Below are 14,289 nucleotides of genomic sequence, written 5' to 3' on the forward strand. Positions count from 1 at the left end.
TCCAGTGGGGGAGGGGCCTGTATAAAGGAGCTAGCTCTCCATTGGTATTCACTCAATCCTTTGTTCTGTGAGTGGGCCAAGATGCGCATTAGGTTAGAGTCTTTCATGGGAAAGTTCTCTTTTTTTTCTGTCTGGTTATCCCATAGTTTGGGTTGCTATCTCACATTAGCTCCCTCAGATTGTCCTCAGGGCATTCAGGCCCGGTCCTTACCTTAAACATGCAGCCGGTGACTCCCTGTCCAGCCCCAACTCTTTGGTGGCTGGACGTGAGTATCTGGGGTACTTTTCCACTGGGAGTGGCAGTTCAGCACGTATTCTGTGGGGTTTTTTTTTTCTTCTAGTTTTGTTGCCCTCTGAGATACATCATGAGAAACGCTGGGCTGGAAGAAGCACAAGCTGGAATCAAGATTGCCGGGAGAAATATCAATAACCTCAGATATGCAGATGACACCACCCTTATGGCAGAAAGTGAAGAGGAATTAAAAAGCCTTTTGATGAAAGTGAAAGAAGAAAGTGAAAAAGTTGGCTTAAAGCTCAACATTGAGCAAACTAAGATCATGGCATCTGGTCCCATCACTTCATGGGCAATAGATGGGGAAACAGGGGAAACAGTGTCAGACTTTATTTTTTGGGCCTCCAAAATCACTGCAGATGGTGATTGCAGTCATGAAATTAAAAGATGCTTACTCCCTGGAAGAAAAGTTATGACCAACCTGGATAGCATATTAAAAAGCCAGAGATATTACTTTGCCAACAAAGGTCCGTCTAGTCAAGGCTATGGTTTTTCCAGTGGTCATATATGGATGTGAGAGTTGGACTGTGAAGAAAGCTGAGTGCTGAAGAATTGATGCTTTTGAACTGTGGTGTTGGAGAAGACTCTTGAGAGTCCCTTGGACTGCAAGGAGATCCAACCAGTCCATCCTAAAGGAGACCCGTCCTGGGTGTTCATTGGAAGGACTGATGCTGAGTCTGAAATGCAAATACTTTAGCCACCTCATGCTAAGAGTTGACTCAATGGAAAAGACTCTGATGCTGGGAGGGATTGGGGGCAGGAGGAGAAGGGGACGACAGAAGATGAGATAGCTGGATGGCATCACCAACTCGATACACACGAGTTTGGGTGAACTCTGGGAGTTGGTGATGGACAGGGAGGCCTGGTGTGCTACGATTCATGGGGTCGCAAAGAGTCAGATATGACCAAACTGAACTCAACTGAGATTCCAAAACTCCCCACCGACCAACCGGTGAGAGGGTTTCCTGGTGTTTGGAAACTTCTCCTCCTTCATGACTCCCTCCCCAGGAAAAGTCTTGGCCCCTAACTTTTGTCTCTCTTTTTGTCTTTTATATTTTGTCCTACCTTCTTTCGAGGAGAATGGGCTGCCTTTCTGGGTGACTGGTGTCCTCTGCCAGTGTCCAAAAGTTTTGTGGATGTTGCTCAGCATTCAAATGATCTTTAGATGAATTTGTGGGGGAGAAAGTGATCTCCCCGTCCTATTCCTCCGCCATCTTGCGACTGCCCTACTATATTTTGAGTTATTTTTTAAATTGCCTTGGGGATTAAAATTAACATCTCTATTTAAAACAGTCTAGTTTGGATTCAGTCAGTTCAGTTGCTCAGTCGTGTCCGACTCTTTGTGACCCCATGAATCGCAGCACGCCAGGCCTCCTTGTCCATCACCAACTCCTGGAGTTCACTCACACCCACATCCATCGAGTCAGTGATGCAATCCAGCCATCTCATCCTCTGTCGTCCCCTTCTATGCCTGCCCCCAATCCCTCCCAGCATCAGAGTCTTTTCCAATGAGTCAACTCTTCGCATCAGGTGGCCAAAGTACTGGAGTTTCAGCTTTAGCGTCATTCCTTCGAAAGAACACTCCAGGCTGATCTCCTTTAGAATGGACTGGTTGGATCTCCTTGCCGTCCAAGGGACTCTCAAGAGTCTTCTCCAACACCACAGTTCAAAAGCATCAATTCTTCAGCGCTCAGCTTTCTTCACAGTCCAATTCTCACATCCATACATGACCACTGGAAAAACCATAGCCTTGACTAGGCAGACCTTTGTTGGCAAAGTAATGTCTCTGCTTTTTAATATGCTATCTAGGTTTGTCATAACTTTCCTTCCAAGGAATAAGTGTCTTTTATTTTCATGGCTGCAATCACCATCTGCTGTGATTTTGGAGCCCAGAAAAATAAAGTCAGCCACTGTTTCCCCTGTTTCCCCATCTATTTCCCATGAAGTGATGGGACCAGATGCCATGATCTTCATTTTCTGAATGTTGAGCTTTAAGCCAACTTTTTCACTCTTCTCTTTCACTTTCATCAAGAGGCTCTTTAGTTCCTCTTCACTTTCTGCCATAAGGATGGTGTCATCTGCATATCTGAGGTTATTGATATTTCTCCCGGCAGTCTTGATTCCAGCTTGTGCTTCCTCCAACCCAGCATTTCTCATGATGTACTCTGCATATAAGTTAAATAAACAGGGTGACAATATACATCTTTGATGTACTCCTTTTCCTATTTGGAACCAGTCTGTTGTTCCATGTCTAACTGTTGCTTCCTGACCTGCATATAGGTTTCTCAAGAGGCAGGTCAGGTGGTCTGGTATTCCCATCTCTTTCAGAATTTTCCACAGTTTATTGTGATCCACACAGTCAAAGGCTTTGGCATAGTCAATAAAGCAGAAATAGATGTTTTTCTGGAACTCTGTTGCTTTTTTGATGATCCAGCAGATATTGGCAATTGGATCTCTGGTTCCTCTGCCTTTTCTAAAACCAGCTTGAACATCAGAAGTTCATGATTCACGTATTGCTAAAGCCTGGCTTGAAGAATTTTGAGCATTACTTTACTAGCGTTGAGATGAGTGTAATTGTGTGATAGTTTGAGCATTCTTTGGCATTGCCTTTCTTTGGGATTGGAATGAAAACTGACCTTTTCCATGGCCACTGCTGAGTTTTCCAAATTTGCTGGCATATTTAGTGCAGCACTTTCACAGCATCATCTTTCAGGAATTGAAACAGCTCAACTGGAATTCCATCACCTCCACTAGGTTTGTTCGTAGTGATGCTTTCTAAGGCCTCCTTGACTTCACATTCCAGGATATCTGGCTCTAGGTGAATGATCATACCATCGTGATCATCTTGGTCGTGAAGGTCTTTTTTTCAGTTTGGATTAATACCAACTTAATTTGGTTGGTATTAAAACTTCAGCAAAAACTTTGCTGAAGCATAACTTTATTTCTTGCACCCTTCGTTGTGCTATTATTGTCATACAGATTACATTTTATACATTTTAAATGGTACTCTTTTTTTCTAATGTAGATTTAAGTTATTGTCTGTTTTCATTTCATCTTGAAGGAGTCCCCTGTGTTTCTTACAGGGTACCTCTCTAGGAATGAGACAAATGAAAGTTTTTCTCAAATTTTCTTTATGGAGAATTTCCTATTTTCTCTTTCATTTTTAACAGATTAGTTTTGCTAGATATATAATTCTTCATTGACCATCTTTTTGTTTCAGTGCTTTGAATATATTTCTACTTCCTTCTAGCCTCTGTAGTTTCTGATGAGAAGTCAGTTGCTAGTCTTCTTTAGGATCCTTTGTATGTATGATTTGCTTTTCTGTTATTGATTTCAATATCATCTTTCATCTTTTGCTTTTGATGGTTGACTGTGTTTTTTTCTAGATGTGGATATCTTTGAGTTTATCATAATTGGAGACTTTTGTATTTTTTGGATTGTGCACATTAACAGTTTTCATTAAATTTGGGAAGCTTTTAGACATTATTTCTTCAAATAGTCTTTCTGTTCCTTATTATCTGTCTTCTCCTTCCAGGAGTTTCTCATTATGTGTATTTTGGTACTGCTTGATCTTTGATATCCCACAGGTCTCTGAGGTCTGTTCATTTTTTCTTCTTTTTTGAAGAAAAATATTTTTATTTAATTCTTAAATAACAACAGTTACTTAGTAATGGGATTTATGCAGCTATTGTGTACTGCATAACTCCTCAAATCTTGGAGTCAGATTGGACAAGACCACCCTCATTTCCTGTTTTACATTGATGTTTAAAAAAAATTTTTTTTTACTGGAGGATAATTGCTTTATAGTGCTGTGATGGTCTTTTCTTTTTCCTGTTCCTCAGACTAATTTCAGTTGACCTTTTTCAAAATTTGGTGATTCTTCTGATAATTCAAATCTGCTGTTGAGCCCCCTAGTGTATTATTTTTTATTTCATTTATTACTCTTTTCAAGTCTTGAAGTTCTATTTGATTCTTTTTTAAATAATTTTTTATCACTTTATCAATAGTGTGAGACATTGTTCTTATACTTTCTTTTAATTCTTTAGACATGATTTTTTTTAAAGTTCTTTGTCCACATATAAAATAACTGATTTGATATCTTTGCTTGGTAAGTCCAATGTTTGGGCTTTCTCATAGGCAGGTTCTGTTGACTCTCACCGCCCCCCCCCCCCCACCATGTATGGGTCATACTTTCCATTTCTTTGCATGTCTCCTAATTTTTAATTGAAATTTAAAAGTAATATAATGCAGCAAGTCTGAAAATCAGGTTCCCTACTCCTTCTTAGGGTCTGTTGTTGCTGGTGATGTTTCTATTTTTAAGAGACTTTATTGGACTAATTTAATGACTTTTCATGGGCTAATTTTGTTATATGTGACTACTGACATCTGTTCAGTTACTTCAGTTCAGTTCAGTTGCTCAGTGGTGTCCGACTCTTTGTGACCCCATGAATTGCAGCATGTCAGGCCTTCCTGTCCATCATCAACTCCCGGAGTTTACCCAAACTCATGTGCATCGAGTCAGTGATGCCATCCAGCCATCTCAACCTCTGTTGTCCCCTTCTCCTCCTGCCCCCAATCCCTCCCAGCATCAGGGTCTTTTCCAGTGAGTCAACTCTTCACATGAGGTGGCCAAAGTATTGGAGTTTTAGCTTTAGCATCAGTCCTGCCAATGAACACCCAGGACTGATCTCCTTTAGGATGGACTGGTTGGACCTCCTTGCAGTCCAATGGACTCTCAAGAGTCTTCTCCAATACCACAGTTGAAAAACATCAATTCTTTGGTGCTCAGCTTTCTTCACAGTCCAACTCTCACATCCATACATGACCGCTGGAAAATCCATAGCCTTGACTAGACAGACCTTTGTTGGCAAAGTAATATCTCTCCTTTTCAAGATGCTGTCTAGGTTGGTCATAACTTTCCTTCCAAGGAGTAAGCATCTTTTAATTTCATGACTGCAGTCACCATCTGCAGTGATTTTGGAGCCCAAAAAAATAAAGTCTGACACTGTTTCCACTGTTTCCCCATGTATTTCCCATGAAGTGATGGGACCAGATGCCATGATCTTTGTTTTCTGAATGTTGAGCTTTAAGCCAACTTTTTCACTTTCCTCTTTCACTTTCATCAAAAGGCTTTTTAATTCCTCTTCACTTTCTGCCATAAGGGTGGTATCATCTGCATATCTGAGGTTATTGATATTTCTCCCGGCAATCTTGATTCCAGCTTGTGTTTCTTCCAGTCCAGCGTTTCTCATGATGTACTCTGCATATAAGTTAAATAAGCAGGGTAACAATATACAGCCTTGACGTACTCCTTTTCCTATTTGGAACCAGTCTGTTGTTCCATGTCCAGTTCTAACTGTTGCTTCCTGACCCGCATATAGGTTTCTCAAGAGGCAGGTCAGGTGGTCTGGTATTCCCATCTCTTCCAGGATTTTCCACAGTTTATTGTGATCCTCACAGTCAAAGGCTTTGGCATAGTCAATAAAGCAGAAATAGATGTTTTTCTGGAACTCTCTTGCTTTTTTGATGATCCAGCAGATGTTGGCAATTGGATCTCTGGTTCCTCTGCCTTTTCTAAAACCAGCTTGAACATCTGGAAGTTCACAGTTCACGTATTGTGGAAGCCTGGCTTGGAGAATTTTGAGCATTACTTTACTAGCGTGTGAGATGAGTGCAATTGTCTGGTATTTTGAGCATTCTTTGGCATTGTCTTTCTTTGGGATTGGAATGAAATGTGACCTTTTCCAGTCCTGTGGCCACTGCTGAGTTTTCCAAATTTGCTGGGATATTAAGTGTAGCACTTTCACAGCATCATCTTTCACGATTTGAAAGAGCCCCACTGGAATTCCATCACCTCCACTAGCTTTGTTTGTAGTGATGCTTTCTAAGGCCCACTTGACCTCACATTCCAGGATGTCTGGCTCTAGGTGAGTGATCACACCATCAGGATTATGTGTGTTGTGAAGATCTTTTTTGTACAGTTTTCTGTGTATTCTTGCCACCTCTTCTTAATATCTTCTGCTTCTGTTAGGTCCCTACCATTTCTGTCCTTTATCGAGTCCATCTTTGCACGAAATGTTCCCTTGGTATTTCTAATTTTATTGAAGAGATCTCTAGTCTTTCCCATTCTGTTGTTTTCCTCTATTTCTTTGCAGTAATTGCTGAAGAAGGGTTTCTTATCTCTTCTTGCTATTCTTTGGAACTCTGCATTCAGATGCTTATATCTTTCTTTTTCTCCTTTGCTTTTTGCTTCTCTTCTTTTCACAGCTATTTGTCAGGCCTCCTCAGACAGCCATTTTACTTTTTTGCATTTCTTTTCCTTGTGGATGGTCTTGATCCCTGTCTCCTGTGGAATGTCACAAACCTCAGTCCATAGTTCATCAGGCACTCTGTCTATCAGATCTAGTCCCTTAGTGTCTAATCTATTTGACACTTCCACTGTATAATCATAAGGGATTTGATTTAGGTCATACCTGAATGGTCTAGTGGTTTTCCCCACTTTCTTTAATTTCAGTTTGAATTTGGCAGTAAGGTGTTCATGATCTGAGCCACAGTCGGCTTCCGGTTTTGTTTTTGCTGACTGTATAGAGTCTCTCCATCTTTGGCTGCAAAGAATATAATCAATCTGATTTTGCTTTTGACCATCTGGTAATGTCCATGTGTAGAGTCTTCTCTTGTGTTGTTGGAAGAGGGTGTTTACTATGACCTTAGTGGTCAGCTAGTGATTGTACAGGGATTTTCCTAAGTGCCCAGAACCAGTATATCTTCCAGCCTTTGTCAAGGGTTTTTTTTGGTGTGTTGAAACTTACCTTCAACATTCCTTGCAGCGCTTCATAGTTGTCAAGAAATGAAAGATTAGGGCCTTCCAAAGTCTTCCCTAGGCATTCATAAAGCCATGCACATACATACGGCCTTACAGATTTGCAGGAATATCTCAGTGATTTTCTAAGTGTCCTAATGGACATCTCATTCTCCCGTTCTTTTGGTCAAGCTTTTTGTCAGCCCCAACTGATAATCCTGCCTTAGAGAGCTTCACCACTAAACATTTGCCACTGTCGTGGTTTTTTGGTTTTGATTTGGTTTAATTTTTGACCAGTGCTTTGGAGATAGGACTGTTCACACAGAGCAGCCTCTGATTTAGGTCAAATAAAACAAACCCAGAGATCAGAGGTTTTCAGAGACAGTTCTCTGAGGGTGAAGCTTTTGTAGAATTCCAAATGCTTTGTGCCCCTTCCAGTGTTAGGCTGCTGGCTTTCACAGCTACTTTAGTTGCGAAGCTATTGGTTTGCAAAACTGCTGAAAAACTGAGATTAAGATGGGGGAAGCTAAAATGTCAGAATTTGTTGTTCTGATATTCAGCCATTTTTCTTGAATAAACGCTTTTTTGGTTGTTGTATCCCCTGAAGAAGGGATAGGCTAACCATTCCAGTATTCTTGGGCTTCCCTGGTGGCTCAGACAGTAAAGAATCGCCTGCAATGCAGGAGACCTGGGCTGGATTCCTGGGTTGGGACGATCCCCTGGAGAAGGGAATGGCTACCCATTCCAGTATTCTGGCCTGGAGAATTCCATGGACAGAGGAGCCTGGCAGGCTATAGTCCATGGGGTCAGAAAAGTCAGACATGACTGAGTGGCTTTCACTCACTTAAGCCTTTTGTTAACATCCAGAGTTTTGAAGAAGTTGATTTTGCCAGTGCTGTCATTAGTTTTATGAAAGAATGGAAAGTCCTTAATCAGTCATCTTGGAAGTGCCTCTCTATGATGACTTTTAAAGTACTTTGTAAATTATCTGGCTTTTTCTAATTACTCTGCAAGAACAGTTTCATGCCTTAGCTTACTACAGTACCCAGAAACAGAAGTCAAGAATCAGTTTTATGTTTGTATCAATCCCAGATAGTAGACCATATACTAGCTTCATAAAGTATTATAATGTTGTACATAAAAGGTAAGTAAAGAATTTTTCTGCTCTTGCTATAATTCTGAAGTAAATACCTATAGAAAACTGTAGAAACTGTATACTTTAGTATTCAAATTTTCTGTATCAGTAAATTGGTATGAAAAAAGTCAGTTATTTCTTTTCTTAGAATTTAACAGTCCTTATTGTAGAAATACGTCTTATTCACTGAAATATGTTTTGGCTGTTGATTTTTATAGTTGATGATTAAAAATAAAATCAAAAGTCAAGAACGCTTTTAGACTCATTCGTAATCAGTCAGTAACAGGATGGTTTAAAATTACTTATCAGAGGATTTTAAGGGACATGCCTGACCCTTAGCCATTTTTAACTAGATGAAGTTTGACTTTGGTACTTTGTCATTGCAGTCTGTCTCCTTTCTGAAGATCTATTATCCTACTTTATAGATTTTTATTGTACTTTATTTTTCCTTTTAGTTGGAGATTAAATCAAAATATTGATTCATTTTAGGATTATGCCTTAAAGAATGGTCTTTTAAGAAGAAATGCATTTGGTTGAATGATAAGTAAGCAGTAGAATTGTTTTAAGAGTAGCCCTAGGCCAGGATTGTTACCTATAAAATGGAGTGTTCTTTGTACTCTATCTACTCTAACTTCTCTGAATTCTTAAACTTTTTTGTTCATGGGAGCAATTTTCTCAGGCCTTTTTAGTTGCCTCACTGCTGCCTGAGAGAGTTAGAAAAATATGATGACCCTAGAATAAGTGAAGCCTGGATATAATGGTTTTAACCCTTGTATATCACTGAAATATTTAATAGGATGAAATGAGCACATCTTGTTCATAAACAAATGATTATTGATCAAGTTATGTAGACAAATGATATACAAAGAAGTGTTTTATGCTGTTGATATGAAAATGCCTAAGTATATTAATTAGTTAAAACAGACATCTCTTTTTTTGAAAACAGTAGAAGAAGATATAATGGAAAAGAAAATCACCAAACGACCTTCTGAACAACCTTTGCCTTATGTTGCTCCTCTCTCTCCTAAGCAACCCAAAATAATAGTGCATCCCTCTGAAGGTAAACAGTAGTTACATGTTGCAAGATTGGAAAGAAAAGTCATTCTGCTATCACTTATGTATGCTGTTGAGTGTTGGTGTTGGGAATAGGGGAGTATATTTCCCAACTGCCAAATCCGTTTGGCAGTTAGCTATTTATTACTTTGGCAGCTTTGTTGAGCACTTCATTCCCTTAAGAAATGCACAGTTGTCATTTCTCCTTAGATTAAAGAAAAACAATTATAGCAGCAATTCCCATTCAGCTTTGTATTGCAAAAGCTTTATAGAAAGAGGAATAGAAAAACCTAAAACATTTCTCCAGTGAAGGTTTTTTTTTTTTTTTTTAAGTGCCCAGGTAGTAAGCAAATGTTAGAAACCAATTGTGTAAGAACTGTATTTGTAAAAATAAATGTTTTAGTGAAGTGTTCATAGTCTTGGTGGCAAGACTGGCAAAGGTTATTTATGAGAAAAATAGATGATGTCATTAGAATCAATTTGGATTTCAGGACAGTGAAATCAAGAAGGGGATAGCCATGTGCTTTGTGTTAGAGGTTTGTAGTTCATTACACCATGGCTTAAGTAAACTATTGTTGCCAATTTAGGGGATTTTTGACATTTTAGTAGTATTCAAACTGTAAGTCTGTTGAAGATAATTGCCTCTGTCTTTTTTCTTATTGCCTTCGTATTTTTTTTTTTTTTCTTGTAGAGGAAGTATTACCTTCTGAGGAAGATGGCATGGCCAAAAAGGAAAAGCTTTCTGAAGAGTCCAAGAAGTCACCACTTAGTTCAGCAAATTCTTTGAGTCCTGCCAGAAAAAATCCTATAAGCACTCATACTCCAGTCTCCATGAATGGTTCTCAAAGTATGCCATGCACCTCAAGCCTCAAAGTAGTGGAGACCAAATCACCTATCAAGAGTAGTCAGCTTGAAGTTGAATTGGAAGTGCAGAGGGAAAGTGAAGGTATTTTCCAAAACAATGATTCTCGTCTGATGGGTTTGTCTTTCCCCTTAAGGTTCCTATGCCCCACATCATCCCCTGAGAGTTTATCACATTGAAGAAATTGTCAAAATTGAGGAGGTAAGAGTCCTCCCCTTCACATCATTGTCAGGGCCAAGCTGCTGCAGATGATCTAATCCTCATGGCATTACAGAACTGTTTCTGGGGATCTGGATCACCAATCATGTTTCTGATAGAGACTTCTTTATTTTATTGGTTTTCATTCCATTGTAGTTTCTCATTTCCTTGGATACTGTCTGGACTCACAAACCTCGTATGACTCTGAGGCCTGGAAGGATGCACTCCCTCTTCATTCTGATGTGCTCCCTTCCTTGTCCCTCTTGAGACCTTTCCTGGCCCCAGCCTGTACTTGGCTCCCAGATCTAGGCTCTGGCATCCTGTTGCTGCAGCCATTTCCCTGTTTTCCACACTCTCAGTCATTCCCTCACACCGACCAGGAGAACATGATGTGTATAAACTGTACAGCATCCTACCACTCATTTAGAAAGAGCCAGAACAGCCTTCCACGTGCAAAGATAGCTCTATCCTGTACCCTTTTAAAGATTAAGGATGTTGGGGTGGAGGGAATAAGTGTTTTGTCTTTTTTCACCAGATAGGCATTTAGGCAAGGTTGAGGAATAAAGGAAGTAGGAATCAACTCACTCCCTTGTCTTTTATCATGGATATCATCTGTACACATGCTGTGACACATTTAATATTGTCACTCCCATCTCATATACCCCATATAGATTGTCTCTGGGTTTGGAGTGATTTTTGTAAAGAATCTAAAGATAGGTGTTCATTTTATAAAAGGGTAGTGTATTGTAAGTTTTTAGATATTTTCACTATATGAGCTTATGAAGATAGGCCTTCTTAGAAGAATGCTCTAAAGGTTACTTCTAATGCTGAATCTCACTTCCAAATGTATATCTAACACTACCATGCCAAAGTAGCCTGTTTTGGGGTTTGAGGATGCCAGCTTCTAGTCTTCCTAGGTGTGGAAAGACTTAATAGTAATAACGTTACTTAATAGTAATAAACTCATCATCATCTTCATTACCATCTGATATTATGTGCCAGCACATAATATTTTACATTGCTTCATGCATTACATATTTAAAACAGTTTCTCGAGATGTAGGTGGTGGTAAACATTTTCAGGTGAGAAATCTGAGAAGTCGCTTAACTAAGGTCTCCCAACTAGAAAGTGGCTTGGCCAGTCCAGGCACTCTGACTCCAAGGCTGTATGTACAACTTCAGAGAATAGGTAAGCATTTCACTTTATTTTCTTTAAGGTGTTGGAACTGTTACTTACAGCTGAGTCTACCTTTATTTCTGATGATGCTCACACAACCTCCTGCCCTGCCCCACCCCAATATTTGAATGAAACAAATTGTTGATTTTTATTAAAGGAAAGAAATTCAGTATCATCTGGGATAAAATCAAGTCACTTTCATTTCATTTATACCAGAAATATTTACTGATCGCCTAGTGTATATAAGACAGAGCCATTAAGGAGAAGAGTGTGACTGGACTTTAATTATTTTTCATATAATTATGTGAATAATACTACTAATGTAATGTTTATAACCTTCTCTGATTGTCTTGAAGATATGGGCCCAATTAAAGTATTTTTCCATGGTAGATTAGAGATAGGTGGGCTCATAGCTGTTTTATTTTTAATACAAAATTATAATTTTATACCAGAAATCCTATTTTTACATCAAGACATAACCCATACCAGATTCTGATGACAGAAACAAAAAATCCCACAAATATATGTTAATTTAGAGGTATGATTAGCTTTGCCAGTAATTTTTTAAATATTAAATTGAGTCTTTCTTGAGTTAAAGGAAAAGACTTTTCTGTCTGAATTGTTAGACTGCCTCAGGCATGACGTGGTCTGTATCATCATCACTTTTACTCGAGTTGATACAACCTAGCAGCGTTTCTTGGTAGACCACCATTTTTATTTCTGACAAGTAGAAAGTAGGATGTGAGTGAAGTGAAGTCACTCAGTCATGTCCGACTCTTTGCGACCCCCATGGGCTGTATAGCCTACCAGTTCCTCTGTCCATGGGATTTTCCATGCAAGGGTACTGGAGTGGGTTGCCATTTCTTTCTCAAGGAGAAAGTAGGATAGATTTTAGTAAAGAATTTTTATTTCACATCAAAGTTATAATATTTAAAAAGAAAATATATAAAATTCTAAGCTACACCAAAAATTTACCATTGCAAGTTCTTACATCTTCTGTTTTCTTTGCCCTTTCCTTGGGTGAATACCCAGAATACTTCTCCCTAAAATGGCTAGAGCACAGATGACAGGAAAGAAAATGTTCACTTTTGGGTAATTCACACACACAAAAAGATCAAATTTGTGTTGATGGTCTTTGTTTAGAGAAACAAATCTTCCTAGCAAAGCACCAAACCCACTTCTGTTATCGTATACTAACTTTAGAGAGTCAGGCACTCTGGTTAAGGAAACGAATATGTGTCTGGACAGAAAGAAATTTTGAGTACAACTTAGTGAATAGCAAAACTATAACTTTTTGAGGTATGAGCACTTAAATTATTTCATGTTTTGATTTCTTTTTAAATATATAAACCTTCAACCAAAATATCTATCACTATGCAGTAAAATTTGAAAGAGGTATTCCGTATAATGTTAAAGTTGCTTCTGACCTAAGTACAAAATAATCTTGTTTTCTTCAAAATTCAAGTAAGCATTTAAGCCTTGAGAGACAGGAGTTTAAAGAATAAATTGATGCTAAAAATAATCTTTATTGAATACATGGGACAGATTCAGTGAAAGAACTAATTTGGTTCTCAAGAGATAATATGGTTTATTGAAAATTTATTGATTAAAGTGAATTAAAACAATTATAAAACTCTAAATTTTTTGGATTTTCATTGCAATTACCTAGTAAAAGACTCAAACCTAATCTTGAGTCTTCTCAAGAGGAGGAAGATTGAGAGAAATTCTTCAAAATACTTAAAGGAAGGGAGCAATAGGTTAGCTTAGATTAACCTTGATTTAACCTAAGTTACAGGTCTTTTTCTGTATTTGCCTGTGGTCAAAGAGGCCTTGGATTGTTTGGTCTGTATCATGATCTTTGAAACTCTAGGGTACATTCTGAAGTTGCTTTTGTTGTTTGGAGGAGGTCAAGTGGGACATTCTTGGGTAGCTATCCTCAGGTCATCTTTATCTAGGCTTTCACTAAATTTTACCTTTGAAATCCTGGGTCCATGCTGGGGTACTTCACAGAACATTCCAGGAATGATAAAATTATTCCTTGCTTAACATCTTTTCTTTCAGGATAATGATCAGGTCAAGTATGATTTGTCTTTTTCCCCCCCAGTTGAAGCTCCAAGTTATATAGCTGTACCTGACCCCAGTGTCCTGAAGCAAGGCTTCTCTAAGGACCCTGAAACCTGGTCTGTGGATGAAGTGATACAGTTTATGAAACATAAAGATCCTCAGAAGTCAGGCCCCCTTGCTGACCTCTTCAGGCAACATGTAATGTATCTTTTGATCCAGTTTTCCTAATGTAATGAGTTTGAATTATCTCTCTGCAGGCCCTTCAGTTGGTTACTGATTAGTGTGGATGGTGGGGGAACCCTATCAACTGATTTTCCCATATTTGAGAGAGTTCACTTTGCCCAAAGTTAGATCCTTAAAGGATAGAGGCTGGATCTGTGCTTTAAATGGGTACCCAAGTCCCTAACATACTTACACGTCTTTGAGTTCTCAAGAGAAGATGATTCAGCATGGCCACTCTCAGGTGTATTCTTGTTTGTAAGACCAGCTACAAAGATCCTCCTCCCCACCTGCTCCCTGCTTGGCCCTGGGATTGTGAGTAGGAGGGAATGACCACCTTTATAACATGGTGTCCTTCTTATGATGCCCGATGAATCCATTAACTGTATAAGATTAAGTGCAGCTTTATTTTAAATAGGAACTCAGGAAAATCAAACATACTTCCAAAACATAAATTGTTTTATTAAGCAAATAAATAGTATTAGGAGGAT

At 38.9% G+C, this 14,289-nt stretch overlaps 1 protein-coding gene across 2 annotated transcripts in view; it reads left to right on the forward strand.

Moving 5' to 3' along the window:
- SCML2 (Scm polycomb group protein like 2) overlaps positions 1–14,289 on the forward strand; it is a 121,390-nt gene that overhangs the window by 104,691 nt on the left and 2,410 nt on the right. The window contains exons 12-14 of one of the 2 annotated variants that reach the window (XM_005228395.5): positions 9,173–9,286; positions 9,971–10,225; positions 13,620–13,777. In XM_005228395.5, the coding sequence (XP_005228452.1) occupies positions 9,173–9,286; positions 9,971–10,225; positions 13,620–13,777 (527 nt within the window). The remainder of the gene's footprint in view (positions 1–9,172; positions 9,287–9,970; positions 10,226–13,619; positions 13,778–14,289) is intronic. The other variant, NM_001192580.1, reaches the window with a different exon arrangement.

The sequence above is a fragment of the Bos taurus genome, chromosome X, assembly GCF_002263795.3.
Source record: "Bos taurus isolate L1 Dominette 01449 registration number 42190680 breed Hereford chromosome X, ARS-UCD2.0, whole genome shotgun sequence".
NCBI lineage: Eukaryota > Metazoa > Chordata > Mammalia > Artiodactyla > Bovidae > Bos > Bos taurus.